At 39.0% G+C, this 18,561-nt stretch overlaps 1 protein-coding gene across 2 annotated transcripts in view; it reads left to right on the forward strand.

Moving 5' to 3' along the window:
- Positions 1 to 18,561, forward strand: part of DSC3 (desmocollin 3) — a 45,718-nt gene that overhangs the window by 26,003 nt on the left and 1,154 nt on the right. For both annotated transcript variants that reach the window (XM_032859709.1, XM_032859710.1), the window contains exons 10-15: positions 5,019 to 5,278; positions 5,389 to 5,531; positions 6,716 to 6,940; positions 9,882 to 10,106; positions 12,540 to 12,661; positions 17,135 to 17,392. In XM_032859709.1, the coding sequence (XP_032715600.1) occupies positions 5,019 to 5,278; positions 5,389 to 5,531; positions 6,716 to 6,940; positions 9,882 to 10,106; positions 12,540 to 12,661; positions 17,135 to 17,392 (1,233 nt within the window). The remainder of the gene's footprint in view (positions 1 to 5,018; positions 5,279 to 5,388; positions 5,532 to 6,715; positions 6,941 to 9,881; positions 10,107 to 12,539; positions 12,662 to 17,134; positions 17,393 to 18,561) is intronic.

Below are 18,561 nucleotides of genomic sequence, written 5' to 3' on the forward strand. Positions count from 1 at the left end.
CATGAGGATGTACTTCAGAATTATCTCCTGAAAATGTGGTACCTGGGGCATATCCATCAACTGCCTTTGTTGATATCCATGTGCCTCATCAGTTGAAGGTTGCCTCCAGGGAACCTCAGCTCTCCTGCACTTCTGAGCTTCCCTGGGCCTCGTAGTGGGAGAGCACCCTGGTTTTGGAGCAAACTTTGAATCTGAAGAGCTGAATCTTTGTGTGCTTGAGATGTAAATCTATCAGCATACATGGGGGCATGTCCACCACAGCTGCAGCTGAAGTCGGGTAGGCTGAGGGTCTGTGGTGTATCATTGTAAAAAGAACCACCATGCGTCAATTTCCAAAGTTATACACAACTACATAGTGCAGGCATTTGTCTCAAAATTGATGATTGGCAACAGATGTTCCGTAAAAGATTGCTCCCGGACACATCATCTATGCACCCCTCACTCCCACCTTGACTTCTTTCTAGAAATAAGTCAAAGAAATAGTTTGAGATCTGAGATGGATAGATTATGCAGTAGTTCATGTTAAAGACCCAAGCTCAGACCTTTTAGAGTTCTCCCAATCTGCTGCTTGATTAGAAGGCTGCTCCTCTCTTCTCTCTCATTTAAGTCCATTACTAAAGACCCATTTTTGCTATTTTTTGTTTTAAAGATTTTATTAATTTATTTGACAGAGAGGGAGAGATCACAAGTAGGCAGAGAGGCAGGCAGAGAAAGAGGAAGGGAAGCAGGCTCCCTACTGAGCAGAGAGCCCGATGTGGAGCTCGATCCCAGGATCCTGAGATCATGACCTGAGCCAAAAGCAAAGGCTTAATCCATTGAGCCACCCAGGTGCCCCATTTTTGTTACTTTTTAACTCTCAGGGATTTTATCTTGTTTCAGAAGGCAAAATTTAAGTAACACTGGAATTAAATTTTTATTGTGAGTTTTTTTGACCAATACAAAATGAATTTTAGTATACTTTCTCAGAAGAATGTATTCTTAAAAAAGAAATCACAGGGGCACCTGGGTGGCTCAGTGGTTTAAAGCCTCTGCCTTCGGCTCAGGTCATGATCCCAGGGTCCTGGGATCGAGCCCTGCATCGGACTCTCTGCTCAGCGGGGAGACTGCTTCCTCCTCTCTCTCTGCCTGCCTCTCTGCCTACTTCTGATTTCTGTCTGTCAAATAAATAAATAAAAAATCTAAAAAAAAAAAAAAAGAAATCACAATTATGTTAACACATTCCATTTTGTTTTCCATATTCAGAGTGCATATTTTCCCTCAAGGAATGTTGATCATAGAGACGTTAAGAAAAATGTTTCCAAATATTTTCAGAAATTATAGCCTGTATCCTAGAATATTTCTCACTCTGTGTGACTAATAAACATCTGTTTTATTTCTGATGAACAGCTTTTGGGTACCATCTCAAGATTCCCCAGGAGGGAGAGCAAGTAGACGGTCATACTTTATTTTTTTGTCTTTGGTTCAGTTTAAGTTAATTTCACATATGAAGAATAAAGAAAATCCCCCCAATAAAATTTTTATGTGTTTATTCCCGTTATCTTTAAATATAAGGTAGTCACATTTATATTCTATAATTACATCCTAGTTCTTATATCTAGGAAATGCTTTTAGACGTTTAAAAGCAGTTTTCAAGTACTGGTCACCTTTCATGTCTGTCACAGGGAATGAGGCTAAGCACCATAGGTAGATTATAGCTGGTTGTCATATCCCTTTTAAGACAAGATATTATTATTATCCTTTTTTCACAATTAAAAAAAGATACAATTTTCTTTTGCACAATTTCTGTTGTTGTTTTTTTAAAGATTTTATTTATTTATTTAACAGACAGAGATCACAAAAGGTGGGGAGAGGGAGAGAGAGAAGCAGGCTCCCCGCTGAGCAGAGAGCCTGATATGGGGCTCGATCCCAGGAACCTGAGATCATGACCTGAGCTGAAGGCAGAAGCTTAACCCACTGAGACATCCAGCCACACCACCCCCCTTCTGTTACGTTTTTATGGCAGTATTAGGCTTGGCTTATAATAACTTATTTTGCTTCTTTTCCCAAATTCTGAAATTGTAAACAAAACAAGAATACTAGATTCAAAAGATTTATTTTTAACCTTTGAAATGACCCTGTGGTTATTCCTGTCATTCTTTCCCATTTCTAGATGAGGAGGCTGAGTCACAAGAAGTGACTTGCCCCCTTTCCTACAGATGGGAGGTGATGGAGCCAGGATGTAAATTCAGATGCTCTTGATGCAGAATCTTCCTCAGAACCACTGAGGACCCCTGAGTCATGTTCCCTTTGTCTCTCTTCTTTCCCATAGTAGGGTTACTTGGCTTGATAAAACAATGATTTTAGTCACACAAGGGGTCTTTTTTTGGAACTTGAATTAATTTCTACTTCTGTGAGTTTACTTTTTTTTAAATTATCTCCTTCCTCTGTCATTATTAGATCCTTGATAATTTTACCTTCTCTCTTTCTTTGAGCCATTCATAATAGTCTCTAACATTTTGGACAATACAATTTGCATTTTCCATGATATATTTCCCTTTCCATATTTTATGCAAACCCTTAGAAAACTTGAATTCCTTACACAGTTCCTTTGGTGGCCACAGTGGTCTTTAAAGGTGTCTTATTCTTTTCTGTGCTAAAGATTTGTGTTTGTGTACTCAAGTTGTATCTTTAAGTACTTTCTAACTTTGAGACCTCTTCTATTTTAAAATCAAACACTGGGAGCATCTGAGTGGCTCAGTTGGTTAAGTATCTGCCTTCAGCTCAGGTCATGATTCCAGAGTCCCTGAAAGGGAAACAAGCCCCACAGAGCAGTAGGGAGTCTGCTTCTCCCTCTCCCTTTGTTCCTCCCTGCTTCTTGTGCTCACTCACATGCATGCTCTCTCTCTCTCAAACAAATAAAGTTTTTTTAAAAAGTTTAAAATCAAACATTGTATGATCAAGGCATTCTGAAATCTATCATTCTCTCATGTAGGTTACTTACACAATGATGGCTAGGAATGAACTTTATTCATCTCTTTAAACCAAAAAGAATTAAATAATCAGTAAGTTTAGTTAAACCAAAGATTGTTCAAATATACTTCTTTTATCTGAACAAAGCTTCCAAACGTTGCCTTGTTAGTTGGTGTCTCCCATTATTGAATTATATTAACTGTTAACAAAACATAACATCACTTTTTTCTTTCGGTTGCCTGTATGACAGCCTGAGAGATTCTCATAACCTATAGTGGAAAACACTCACTGTGGGATTACAGTGTTAAATGTTATTCTTATCACAGTTGTGCAGGAGACAAAACTTAGTCTCAGAGAGATTAAGAAACTTAGCCAAAGTGGCACAGCTAGGGTGTAGTAGTAGGACAGGATTTGAACCTGGGTCTCTTTGACTGCAAGTACCTGCTCTTAAGCACTAGGTTAAATTGCTTTGTGTAGCTATGTGATCTTGGAAAGTTAGCCTCTCTATTAGCTATAAAACATTAAAAAAAATACTTCTCTCTTCTTCCCTAGTAGCTATTCCATTATAACAGTGAAAATGAGAACACTTGGTAAACTGTATTATTATTCTGTTTTTAGAAGTCTTACATGTTCGTGGGGCTAAGTTAAACAATTTTCCATATTGGATAACTTTTCTGCATCCATAGAGCATGAACTGATGCAGTCTTGAGCTCAAGCCTGAGTAATCATTCCATCCCAGCATTTCCTTTCTAACAGGTAGTGCACATGGGCTTGAGTGAAGAAGATATTTTTCTCAGCCATTCTCAACGTGGAGGTTCCACGACAGAGCAGTACTTCATATTCTAGGGAGCCATTAATATATCAGATATAGGACATTTTTGAGCTTTTTAAAAAAAATTGGTTAAAACATAAAGCTAACTTGTGGTGGAAGAGGATTCCTGTTTTATCATTAATCACTGATTTCATCCCACCAGATTTCCAATCTTGCAGAGTTTTAAGCCTCTAAAGCAATATCCAATGTAAGCCTCAAAAAATTACATAAAGCACTTCTAAGGCTTTAGCAAGGGGCCCTGGCTGGAATAACTACACCTCCTCAGAGCAGAGCTGTTTTGTGAATTTCCATCCAAGTCTCATTGCCAGCGGATGCTCTCATTCTCTGCATGATCATACCGACACATGTAATTTGTGAGATAGTATTCATTAGTAATAGATAAACAGATATTAATTCTTTTAACCTCTTGACTCTCCATTTTCTGGAATGTTCATAAAAAATAAAAAAAGTTTCACATATATTTCATGGATTCTAAGATTTAGAAATTTCCTTGACTGCCTAGTGGACTTATTAGTATCTCAGCTTGATAATAGCTAGGTATGGGGAAAGGTTTAAAATAAAAATTTGACTCCTCTGTTTTGATCTTTCAATGATCAGCCAATGATGGTTTTAATAAGTAGAAAGAGAAAGAAAAAAAAAATGCTTTAAGTTTGCAAAACAATGTGAAATAGTGTTTTTAAGGGCTTTGCTTGATTTGCTGCCTAAAATTCAATTTTAATCAACAGATTCATTAAATATTTTTAGAGGCTGATGAACCATTTAAGCAGTATCGTATAGCAGAGGGATTATAGTGTGGTGGTTAAGGAAAGGAACATAGGCAATAGGAAGCAGAAAGTCAAACAAAATTGCATTCTCCTGGAGTTAGATGCCCCTTACACTGGTCCTTTAGTGCTCTAAAGCAGGGCCTTAAAAACACTTTTTTGTTTTGTTTTGTTTTGTTTTCCCATTATCTCCAGGTTCAGAATAATTTTTCCTTTGTAAGAATAAACTATAAAAGTATTTCAGCAATTATTTTTCTGTAACTCCATACGACCACCTGCAGAAACTTTCAGACCACTCTTGCTAAAGGCTTTGTGAAGAATCACCTCTCTCTTTAGCAAAGGGTAAAAGTCAATATTGATTGAATGGGAACAAAGAATTTATGCGGCACTGTTCATATTTACAGAAGGTCACTTGTTATTTGAAATACTGTATGTATTTTACACTGATGCTGATATCCATGTGTTTTTTTAAAAAGCCACTGAATTATGAAGAAAACCACCAAGTGATCCTGGAAATTGGAGTAAACAATGAAGCTCCGTTTACTAGAGATGTTGCACTCAGAATGGCAACCATGAACCGAGCCTTGGTCACAGTTCACGTGAGGGATCAGGATGAGGGGCCTGAATGCATCCCTGCAGCCCAATATGTACGGATTAAAGAGAACTCAGCAGTGGGGTCAAAGGTCAATGGCTATAAGGCGTATGACCCTGAAACGAACAGTGGCAGCCACTTAAGGTACAAAGAAGTCTGTAACCACATAGGAATAATGTACTTGTAATAATTAAGATAATAACTTACTTTAATATGTTTTCGATTACTGAAGACTTTTTATTTTATATTAATAGATACAAAAAATTGCATGATCCTAAAGGATGGATCACCATTGATGAGATTTCAGGGTCAATCACGACCTCCAAAATCCTGGACCGGGAGGCCATGACTCCCGGAAATGACGTGTATAACATTACAGTTCTGGCAATAGACCAAGGTAAGAAAAAAAATTTTTTTTTTTTAAGTTTTAATGTGGTATTTTAGAAAGGAATTGGAGAATAAAGTGCAGTTCTTATTTTGCAGACATTTTTTTTTTTAAAAGATTTTTTAATTTATTTATTTGACAGACAGAGATTACAAGAAGGCAGAGAGGCAGGTAGAGAGAGAGAGAGGAGGAAGCAGGATCCCGCCTGAGCAGAGAGCCCCATGCAAGGCTCGATCCCAGGACCCTGGGATCATGACGTGAGCCGAAGGCAGAGGCTTTAACTCACTGAGCCACCCAGGCACCCCTTGCAGACTTTTTTGGATAAATATTTGGAATTGTTAGAAATTACTTTTAAGGCTCTTCTTATTTCTCTTAATTATCTAACAAGGGTGAGCCTTGTAAGGTAAGCCAGGTCTTACTTCTCTTTATATCCTCAGCATGGTGGGATCTCAAATGCTTATTGATCCATGTTGGAGGGCAAAGACAACACTTAAGTCTAGGCTCAAGTGAAATGGCCTCACTAGACTCTTCTATATCTCTTTATGCCACTTTAAATAGAATCTTTGAGAAACTCAACTGATTATTAGGTCAAAGTGATCCTCTCCTTGAATTCTGTTGCTTAAAACAACCCAGAGGTTCTTAACCCCAGCTTCATATTAGAATATTAGAATAATTCATAATTAGAATAATACTCTAATTTAGTTAGAATAATAATAATAATTAACTTTGGACCCTTAAAAAAAATCATTTTGCAGACATGACTTGGACACACTGAATCAGAATCCTGGGTTAGGAAACCCAAACATCATATATTTAAAAAAATCTGCCCAAGTGGCTTAAATGTGTATCAGGATTAGAATAACTTTCTGTAACCCTTTAATGTTCATTCACATCTGTACCAGAAGGAACCCACCCCGAAACACAGAGTTTGCAATTCACACACTGATTTTTAGTGTTTGGTAATAATCCTGGCGTAAGGGTTATTGGCAGTTGTGGCTGATATTATCAATGGTGGTTCTCATTTTAGATGATCTTTAGGTTTCATTTATCCTTCTGCATTCTTATTTCCCATTTTCTGTAATCCTCAGCTTATTTAAGAAAATATATGTCATATATAGAATGCTGTTAATTCGTTTTATTAGGAAACTGTAAAAGAAGGCAAAAAGTGACACTGAACCTTTTCTCTCTCTTCCCAGATGGTAGATCATGTACCGGAACACTTGTGGTTAACATTGAAGACATGAATGATAATCCACCAGAAATACTTCAGAGTTACGTAACAGTTTGCAAACCAAAGATGAAGTACACTGACATTTCGGCTGTCGATCCCGACGAACCTATCCACGGTGCTCCATTTTATTTCAGCTTGGCGAACAGTTCTCCAGAAACGAACAGAATGTGGACCCTCACCAGAGTTAATGGTATTTATTTACTTGTTTATCTTTAATTATTTATTTGAGAGAGAGAGGGAGGAGAGTGTGTGTGGGCATGTGAGCAAGTGTGTGGAGAGCAGAGGGACAGAATCTTCAAGCAGACCCATGAGCTCATGACCTGAGCCAAAACCAAGTATCAGACACTTAACCGGCTGAGCCACCCAACCACCCCAAAAATATTTAATAAAAAGTAATGATTTATATGCTCTAAAGTAAGTGGATTTCCTTGTTTACTGTAATATTCTCATTAATATATTTGAGGAGACTAAATCTTTTACAAATATTATAGGGGGTCTGTGTTATATATTGCATATAAAATGAAAGAAATAATAATTTTTATGAAGGCAAAATTTATGTTTACAACAGACAAAAAACTTTATTAAAATATTGCAGCTTATCATTAAGAAAGTTTTTTTTTTGGTGGGTTTTTTTTTGGGGGGGGGGATTTTTTTTGAGAGAGGGTGGGTGGGGGAAGGAAAGAGGGAGAGAGAGAATCAGTCAGACCTCAATCTCATGAACCTGAGATCACGACCCAAGCCAAAATCAAGTGAGATGCTTAGCTAACTGAGCCACCCAGATGCCCCTGGCGTATTTTTAAAGTGACAGCAGTGAGGTGAGGTGGAACAGAGATGGACAGTTTAAATTTTTGGGGGGCGCCTGGGTGGCTCAGTGGGTTAAAGCTTCTGCCTTCGGCTCAGGTCATGGTCTCAGGGTTCTGGGATTGAGCCCTGCATTGGACTCTCTGCTCAGCGGGGAGCCTACTTCCTCCTCTCTCTCTGCCTGCCTCTCTGCCCACTTGTGATCTCTGTGTGTCAAATAAATAAATAAAATCTTTAAAAAAATAAATTTTAGTGTAAGTGAACTCTAGAAATGAGGATACTGGGTGTAGGAGGCAAGCACTCTATAGTATTCTGGAAGGAAACATGGTGGGATATGGACAGAGGCATGACGTTGGAGCCCTCAGAACAGCCTCCTGTGATGGTGCTTTCTGCTGGGGGGGCTGTATTCTATATTTCAGCCACCCTTCACTGCTGTTTTGTTACTGTGTCATGCTCTTTAATGCAAGTGGACCTTTGGTGTTTGCTATCCCTTCTGCCTAGACTACCCTTTCGCATGTCATAGTTCAGTAGTAACTCATGATACCTGGGGAGCACTTCCCATCCACGATGCACTGTTCCGACCCTGCAGATATGTGCAGAGATTAACAAGACAGACATGACCCCGGCTCAGATGCTCAGAGCTATAAAGTCTTTCTTGAAGCAGAAGTAGCATCATGACCTTTTCTACCTTTATGATAGCTCCTTTCATGTTGTATTATCATCTGTTTACCTTTCTCCTCCAATACATGAGTCTACCAGGATGTTTATGATTCATCTGTGTATTTCCAGCTTGTAACCCAGTGCTTAGTAGATACCAACAGCTTAAGGAGTGTTTATCTAATCGATAACAGGTTAATACATATGCCCAAATGAAGGAAAATGCTGGGGGAATAAGTAAACCAGTGCTGTTAGTGTTTAGGTTTTAGCAAGAATGCCAAGAGACTGGGTGGGAGGATGGACGGAATCTGGTCGTGAGGGGCCTGACTTTTGTACAGTCGGTGACAGCAGGTGTGCACTGGGAAGTTTGCCAGGAAGGAATGCTGTGCCCAGATTTATGTCTTAACAAGTGGGCGTTGGTGGCAGGACGGTATGAAGAGGGCAGAGTGGAGTGGCAAGGATGTCACAGGCTGCTGCATTAGTATGAATAAACGAGATGTGACTACAGCTGAGCTTGCGGTCTTGAGGGAGGAGAGGAATTTGAAGGATTTTATTCTAGCTACACCATGATCTGGGAGGGTTCTACCTAAACTTTAGTAGTAATTCACATTCCTTTGGGGAGCTTTACATCTGAGGTGCAGCCAGAAATTTTTGCAGTTCTTATCAGCTGTAACAGCGCCTTTAAGAAAGGTTTAGAAGTTACAGATGGCTTCCAGAATGTGCATTGTGCACCTGTGTCATTTCACTTACTGCAAAACTCGGAAGGTTGTAACTGGCAATTGAAAGTGCACAGAGCTTTTGGTCGGTTGATAATGAAGTCATTAAAATAAGTATCAAGGCTATTGGGGAAATAGCATAGTTGATAAAAATGTATTGTTATGATACAGATACATCCGTTTTTATGTAAAGCTTATTTCTGGCCTGGGTGACATTAATTAGCTTTCTGGTATTGAGACCACTTCTAGAGGGAAGGCTTTTTTTTTTTTTTTTAAAGGTTTTATTTATTTATTTGACAGAGAGAGAGAGACCACAAGTAGGCAGAGAGGCAGGCAGAGAAACAGGGGGAAGCAGGCTCCCTGCTGAGCAGGGAGCCCAATGCAGGGCTTGATCCCAGGACCCTGAGATCATGATCTGAGCTGAAGGCAGAGACCCAACCCACTGAGCCACCCCTAGAGTGAAGGCATTTTAACAGTGTTTATTGTACTTTGAAAACTTACCTTATGTGTAAAGATAATGGACAGTTACCAGAAAGTAAATGAATAAGAGAATGTCAACTTAAGACATACTTTGTGCATTAACCATTGCTGTTAATTCTTTATGAGTACCATAAACTGGTACCATAGAAAAATGCTTGAGGTGTCTGTCAAGGGCCCATCTACCATCACTGGTTTGTAAATAAGAGAAAAACAAGGGAATATTAAATATTGCTGAAATGCTACTGGATCACTCCAAGGTCAAATTATATCTCTCAGCCTCTCTTGTAAAAAGTTACAGTGGGCATACATGGTAATATTAGTGCTGAGAGAGGTTGAAGATAGTTCTCCATTTTAATTCATTTTCATGTGGCAGGTGGTGCCCTAAGAATTAATATGTGTAGAAACAAGTGCGGCAAAACAAATGCTAAGGAAGGGACAGATGTCCATTAGAGAACTAATTCTTTCACTTTCTTTCAGATACAGCTGCCCGTCTTTCGTATCAGAAAAATGTTGAATTTCAGGAATATAGCGTTCCTATTACCGTAAAAGACAGAGAAGGTCAATCTACAACAAAAACTGTGAGAGTTAATCTGTGTGATTGTACTCATCCAAGTCAATGCCTGGCAGCTCGAAGGAGTGCAGAAGTCATACTGGGAAAATGGGCGATCCTGGCGATCCTGCTGGGTATAGCATTATTATTTTGTAAGTCCTTTTACTGACTTAAAGTTAAAATGTATCATAAATACCTGAGTGCAAGAAAAGGCCTCTGAAAAGTAATCTTGTCCAACTATCCATCAGGGGTGGGCAATTTACCAATTGCTTTTGTATTATTACCTAGTTCTGATGGAATATTTCCAGGGAGAGGGAGCGAGATCCTTTTTGAGATACGATTTCATACTTGCACAGAGCTGTTTAAAATTCCTTAGACTGTACCAAATCTGTCAACACATAGTTTTCATTTTTGGTCCCGATACTACCCCCTTTAGGGCTAAATAAAACAATCTAAAACTTCTGCCCTATAAAAGTCCATGACAAGCCACTGGGATCTCTTCTCATCCTTTAGCCACGGCCTTATGGGAATGACTTGGATCATGGCAGTATCTCTTTTTGGGGGTGTCTCTTGCTAGTTTTGATTTTTTTTTTAACTTCCTCCTTGCTGGTTGTTTAGTTCCCAATGACATCCTATTTTCCCCTCCTTTCTTCCATCCACTCCTCCAGCCTGGATTAGCGGTTGTTCCTTTGTTCTGTGATAGGACTAGCAGGTAAAAGCAAGACTCTGGAGCCAAACTATCTGGGTCTGTAACACAGCTATATCATTTGCAAGCCATGTGACCTGGGGCGAGTTACTTACTGTGCTTCAGTTTCCTCATCTGCAAAAGGGGGATATTTGGAGTAGCCTGCTTTATAGGGCAGCACTGAGCAGTAATTGAGTTAATGCATGTGAAGAGCTTAGAATAGTACAGTGTTCAGTATTTTCAGCAGCTCCACAAAATACATATCTACTGAAGACCTACAATATGCCAGAAACTGTCTAGGTGCTTGGGGGTCATCAGTGAACAAAATAAACAAAACCAAACACGAACACTGTGCTTTGTGACAGCAAGCTAATAAACGAAATGCTGTAGAGGAAAAAATTGAGCAAAATAATTAGGAACTGTAGTCCCGTGGAGTGTATGTGGGTGATTGTGGGAGATAATGGCGAGTGACTGCAGCTTTTGATGGGTGGTTTGGTTGAGGCTGACAAGGTTATCTTTTCTTCTTCTTTTTTTCTTTTTTTTTAAATATTTTTTAAAAGATTTAATTAATTTATTATTTATTTGACAGACAGAGATCACAAGCAGGCAGAGAGGCAGGCAGAGAGAGAGAGAGAGGAGGAAGCAGGCTCCTCGCTGAGCGGAGAGCCCTATACAGGGCTCGATCCCAGGACCCTGAGATCATGACCTGAGCCGAAGGCAGAGGCTTAACCCACTGAGCCACCCAGACACCCCCCTCTTTTTTTTTTTTTTTTTTTTTGGTCTGAAAATGTCCCTTTCCTAGTTTTAAAAAATTTTATTTATTTATTTTTCATTATGCTCAGTTAGCGTACATACAAGGTTATCTTTGATGATTTTTGGGAAAGGTGAGAGTCAGCCAAGTATAGTACCTGGGGGAAAAGTTTTCAGTCAAGGGGAGAGTCAGCTTAAAGACCCTTAGGTAAGAGGGTGCCTGGAAAAGTCAAGGCATGGCAGGGACACACGTGTGGCTGGAGTGGAGTGCATTGAGAGAGCGGGATTGGACATGGAACCAGAAAGGTAACAAGGGGCCACATAGAGTGGGTGTGCGTTGGCACCTTTTTTCTGTAAAGGGCTAGATAGTATGTATTTTACATTTTGCAGGCCATGTGGTTTCACTGCCCTTCTAGTAGGAAAGCCACCATAGAACATTTTTCAGTGATGGGCATGACTGGGTTCCAATAGAACTTTATTTATGGACGCTAACATTGAATTTCATATAATTTTCACATGCAATAAACTTCTTTTAATTTTTTAAATTTATTTAGAAACCATAGCTCATGGGCCATACAAAAACAATGCAGTGGACAGGATTTGGGGCTGCAGTTTGGTCACCCTTGATTAGAGGGGCTTGTAGAACATAGTAAGAATTGTCATTATTACAGCTAATTTTATTATCACGTATTTCAACCTCCCGCAGGTATGATGTAGAATGAAAATTCAAAAATACAGAATAGTTTTATTTAAGGTACTTGGAGATAAATCTGTTCTGTTGAGAAAAGTCTATCGTGTTTTCATATAGGCAAACCATTCTTTTGGGAATCAGTAAATCTCCTTAAAGTCTCTGTCTTAAATAAACATCATTGAATTTTTTGAAAATTTATTACTTAACTCAAAATTGTATATACTTTAACATTGTAGAGACAATTCAAACTCTTAAAAGGAGCTATAATCAAAATATACATATAATTAATTCCGATTTTAGAGTCTAAGCTAAATCATGGCCTATTAATTTAGGAAAGCCAAGGTAACTCAAGGTACCATGCTTAGTGGCCTTGTTTTCCTCCCATGTACTTGAGGTAATAAAAAAACAAAGATGAGTATTTTATTCTATGTATGTTAATTTTTTTTTTTTTAAATGCAGCTGTATTGCTAACTTTGGTATGTGGAGTTGTTGGTGCAAAAAAAAAAAAAGGTTTTCCTGAAGATTTAGCACAGCAAAACTTGATTATATCCAACACAGAAGCACCTGGAGATGATAAGGTGGTAAGTAATTTTTTAAAATGACTGTTTATCTGAGTATCTCCCATGATTTCTTTTACTGATTCTCATGAAGTCATTTTGTAATTTAGGAGTTAATATTTGTATTTTTAGTTTGGTCAGCTTTCGTAGGCAGAAGTATTTTATCTGTCAATATTCAAATATTTATGTAGGTGGCATTTATTGAACTTTTTAAATCAGATGTATTGTTTTAATTATCATTCTTCCACTCTCTAGTGTTATGATATGAAACTTTCTCTTTGATGTTGTGAAATTATTATAATAACAGTGTTTTAGCTGCTCTCTTCAGTGTACATTTCCAGATATTACTTGTTAATCTGACTCTGACCACTTATCATAGGAAAAAAAACCTTATTAAAAGTTTTCAAGATAAACTAAGAACATATCAAAGAGATACATATATTTTTAGAAAGTGTGGGGGGGGAACAGATTAGTCAGAAGAGTATTGCCACTCTCTTTCCTTATGTGTTTCTTGAGACCGCTGAGGTGCTTAGTACTGGGCTTCTTGTTTTGGGGGATGTGTATTTAAAAAGTTCTTACAGGGCATGTTCTTCCCTCAGAAAGATTTCAAACTATTTATGAGAAATTAGATCTACTTTTATGGGAAAAATAAGTAGGAATATGCCAGTATACCATTAGCACCAATGTGATAGTCACTGTTGTTCAAGGATACTTGTGGTACGTAAGTGTGTTCCTGATGTCTGGATGAACCGGAAAGGCTTAATGAAAGAGGTACACATTCCTCGCTAACTTAAAGAATAAGAAGGGTGAGAGAGTGGAGAAATGGTGGGAATAGCTAATGAGGTGGAAAACAGCCTTAAGGACAAAAAAAGGAGATGGCAAAATTTGGAGGTTATTCCACAAATAGTAAAGAAATTGATTTGAAATGGAAGAAATGATGTTTCACAATAGAAGCTTGACATTAGTTAGGCTTTTGTGGGGAGAGGGTGTAAGAGAGGAGTAGGACAGGGGACTGTCGTATGCCATATTAAGGATTTGGGGTTTATTCTCTTGGTCAGGAAGAGCCAGTGAAGGCTTTTCTGCACAGAAGGGCATAAAGGGAGCAGCATGATGCTGAGTGATTAGGGTGATCAGTGAGAAGAGGAAGACGTAAGGGACAGGGAAGATAAAGGATTAGAATCTCAGTGGTTGAAGCAGTGGGTAACTCTGATAATAGTCATTGGAAATAAGGATAATAAATATTTTAAATGCATAAATGATAAGCTTGTTAGCTTTTGAGTAACAAAATAAAAATGAAGTCAAAGTGACAGAGGCCATAACTAAGGACAATGACTTTATATCAAGCCTTGTCTGTATCTTGGTGTGAAGGGATCTAGAAAGAATTCTTTTTTTTTTAATTTAATTTTATTTTTTCAGTGTTCCAAGATTCATTGTTTATGCACCACACCCAGTGCTCCATGCAATACATGCCCTCCTTAATATCCACCACCAGGCTCACCTAGCCCCCCACCCTCCTCCCCTCCAAAACCCTCAAGTTTGTTTCTCAGAGTCCACAGTCTCTCAGTTCATCTCCCCCTCTGATTTAGCCCAATTCACTTTTCCTTTCCTTCTCCTAATGTCCTCCATGTTATTCCTTATGTTCCACAAGTAACTAAAACCGTATGATAATTGACTTTCTCTACTTGACTTATTTCACTCAGCATAATCTCCTCCAGTCCCGTTCATGTTGATACAAAAGTTGGGTATTCATCCTTTCTGGTGGCTGCGTAATATTCCACTGTATATATGTACCATATCTTTTTTATCCATTCATCTGTTGAAGGGCATCTTGGTTCTTTCCACAGTTTGGTGATTGAAGGCATCTTTCTTATTGACTTTATCTCTTTAACCACCTCCCACCATCAGGGAAAATCATTGCCCACCTCTGCCTCACAGGCCTACATATGGAACCCTGTAATTATTTCTCCATTCAGAAAATACATTTAGTCCCTTAACAGTCCTTGACTCATAGTAAGTTCTTATTTTATATCTGAGAAGGGAATTACTGAGATGTTCATAATATTTGTTCTTGGCTATTTGATGCCAGAGCTGTAGTATTAATGGGCCTCTCCACCATAATGTACTCATCCGTATTGTTATCTGATCTCTGTTAGGAATACTTATCGAAAGGACTCAGAATTATCAGTTTAATTTTAGGTATATTTTTATAAAAGGTAACAACATTTCTTAGTGGATGTGTAAGCTCATTTTAGCACAATGAGTACAGGTGATGATGACTTTGATTCTGGAGCTAAATTTAAGTCAGAGACATTCAGGTGGGGTTAGGAGCTGGTCGAAAAGTCAGGACCAGAGAAGTTAAATCTGCAAATCATTGACATGGAAAAGGAGTCGTTGATACCTTGTGAGAATAAGCTTTGGGCAACACACATGGAGATGGTCAGGAAGGAACAGAGAATAGAAGAATGTGAAACAGGGCACTGTGGGCTGAATCTTGGTTTTAGTTAAACTTCAATTTTCTTGGTATTAGCTTGTATGACCTCTGAAAACGTGTTTATAATGATAAAAATTATACCATCAACGATATTTGATGAGACTTTTTTGTTTTGTTTTTTAATGAAATTTCACTGTAGCAGCAACCTAAGCAAAAAATATAGGGTAGCAGTGCCACCAAATGGCTGCTTCTCAGTTCTCATTTCTGGTATAATTTTCCCAGACAGTGAGATACCATGTATGACATTTATAGATACGTTTCAGATTCTGAAATATCCAAAACTCCAAATCATCTGAACTTGAAAATGTTCCGGTTTAGTTAGAGACTCTGCATATTAAATAGAAGAAAAACAAGTTGGTAACAAGATGGCACAATGGAGCCTGATTCTAATGGAGGTCTTGCCTGACAGTTGCAGTTCATAATTAGAACTGACACGCTTGAGTTTACTGCTCTAACTTAATGTCTCACCGGCAGCCCAGAGTTCCATATGAGGTTCCTGCATTAAGTTGATGCTTAGTCAAGTCTTTTTTTATCTTCAAACACTCCCTCAACTGTCCTCCTCTAGTTCCCTGCTTATCTCTTTTTCTTTGAAACTGGGCTTGAGAGATTTATACTTGATTTCTCTATGATATTACTTTCTGTTTATTCAGCACTTCTTGGAAATTCTTTTGATAAAGATCACCAATGGCCACTTTTTTGGCATGAACCTCATAGGTGGATTATTTTATTCGAACTGGTTCTTAAACCACTTTGATGTTTTCTCCTTCCCATAATCCTCTCTGTGTGGCTTCAGAGTTGTGCCTCTTGGATTCCTCTATTCTCCAGAAGCTATTTCATATCATTTCTGTCCTCTGATTCCCTTAACCACCCCGTAAAACATGTTTTTTTTTTTTTTTCTTGTGGTTCTATTCTTAGCCTTCTTTTCGTTTAGTCTACCATTTTCTCTGGGTGTTAGAGTTGATTCCCGTGGCTTCAGCTATCTCCTGTGTGGTGGTGACGTCTGAAATTATGTCTCCAGCTCGGCTCCCCCACCTGAACTCCAGCCCCTTATATGCATATACTCATTTTGGGCATTCATGGGTTTCTCAAATTTACCATGTCCAAAATGGAACTGTTCACCCTCCTCTCACCCACAAGTGTGTCCTTCATCCCTGCTTAAGTGAATTATACCATTTATCTACTTGCACAAGCAGAGCACGTAGAAATAATTCCTGACTCTTCCCTTTGCTGTTTCATCCATCTGACCATCAGTAAACTTTGTATGGAGTCCAACCACTTTGAATCATTATTGCTTCTCCTATGGCCAACGTCTTTATCATGTTTCACCTAGAACTATGCAGTGACTTCTCTGATATTCATGACACGCAGCTTGTCTTCTCATTTGTCTTTTACAATATTGCCTAGAATGGTTTTTAAAAAATACATCTCTTTCCTGTTATTAAAACCCTTCTTGGAGTCCCCATCATCTTTTTGATTGTCCAAATTTTTTAGCATGGCATATGGATCTTCATGTTCTCTGGTCTTTTGTAACCGCCCCCCCCCATTTCCTCTCTCACTTTGAACTCTAAGTGGTAGCCATTCTCAGCAGGTTGAAAGTTGAGGACCCTTTGTGTGTAAACCTTCCTGCACATAGTGCTTTCTTCTTCACATTTTTCAAGTAGGAGTCCCTCAGTACAGTGTTTTCTAGTCTGTTCCACCTACTCTGTCTGTGCTTGGATTTTAATGCTTTTTCCTATAGCATTCTATATTCACCTATGTATACATTCTTACAGTAATTACCTATTTTTCTGCCTCATTGGAATAAGAACTTCTTGGAGCCACCGAGGGATAATGTCCCTCTTTGCATCCCTCCACTGGGCAGAGAATTTGAAAATATAAGTGTCCGTGAATGAATGGATGAATCAATGAAAGGTTAAATAAACGTTCTCTCTCCCTTGTCTTCTTATGACTTTACTTGGAATCTGTTTCCTTTCAACACAAATGGTCTTTTTAAAATTTTATTTCAGTGTTCTGGCAATGGGTTTATGACCCAGACAGTCAACAGCTCTGGCCAAGGCTTTTGCGGTACCATGGGATCAGGAGTGAAAAACGGAGGGCAGGAGACCATTGAAATGGTGAAAGGTGGACACCAGACCCTGGATTCGTGCCGGGGAACTGGACACCATCACACCCTGGATTCCTGCCGGGGAGGACCTGTGGAGGTGGACAACTGCCGATATACCTACTCCGAGTGGCATAATTTCACTCAGCCCCGTCTTGGTGAAGTGAGTTTCCCTGAGTGTTTTGCCTCTGCATTTAAATGCCCAAGTGTAGCACAGTAGGAAATTACAGTTAACATAGACTTTCAGAAGCTGCTTTTCCATATTTTTCAATGTATCCTTTCTTTTTCATTCTCTGGTCATTCCCTGCACTCCCCCCAACCCCCACTCCGTGCCCTTTGATTTTGTTACATTCTTTAACATAAAAGAGATTTTATTCCATCTGTCCTATTTCTTTTAGCTTCTAAAATCTTGTGAGAACTGGAAGTTTTTCAAAACATAACCCTATTAAAGTTACACACCATTTTTGATGTTTTTACCTCATTAACTAGTTTAATGTAGAAGAATGTGAAAAAACATCTCATTCCCTACAGTCACAAAACTCCCCAATCCCATCCGCATGTCTGAAAACAAAACATTTGTACACAGTTCTAGAGTGAACATTCCCTAATATGAGCTACAGGAACTCTGTATAATGTAAGAAGTACCGTTCAAATCCAAAGTGTTTTTATTCAGGGCGAAGCAAGGATAATCAAAGAAAAGAGGGATTAAATCATGGATTTTCAGTCCGGGCAGCATATCAGAATCCCCTGGGGAGCTTTGAAATGATGTTAATGCCTGTGCTCTACCTGAAGGATTTGGATGTAACTGGTTTGGCTTATTATTCTTATTATTACTTTTAAATCCCCTCAGGTGATTCACATGTGCCACCTGGGTAGAGAAGCACTGGATTCAATATTCTATCTGGGACTAAGTTGTCTGTTTATCAGAGTGTATGGGTACTGTTGTAACCCCCCCACAGTGGACCAGAAGCCCTAATCCTTTAATGGGACTGCAGATAGACACCAGTCCGTGACACGGCTGCAGCCGATCACATGTCCATAGCGTATTTTGTTTCCCCATCAAATTAAAGTATTCATCTTTGTTCTATTTCTAGACAGTCAGCATGCATGTAAGAACAGGTTGGAAAGGAGTGGAGCTTACGAGGTGTTCTTAGGGGTGTGCACTAACGTGTGCCTCGGGTAATGGAGTCTGAGGCTGAAATGATCCCGAAGAAAGACACCTGGTAACATAAGTCAAAGAAGGACGCCATGGATTGGAGAGGGAATGGGACCCCAGGGGAGGAGGGAGGAGGCACAGGAGTTCCGACAGGCTGGCAGCCAGGCCGGTAACAG

Source organism: Lontra canadensis, unplaced genomic scaffold (assembly GCF_010015895.1).
Source record: "Lontra canadensis isolate GAN:19392208 unplaced genomic scaffold, GSC_riverotter_1.0 scaffold17, whole genome shotgun sequence".
Classification (NCBI taxonomy): domain Eukaryota; kingdom Metazoa; phylum Chordata; class Mammalia; order Carnivora; family Mustelidae; genus Lontra; species Lontra canadensis.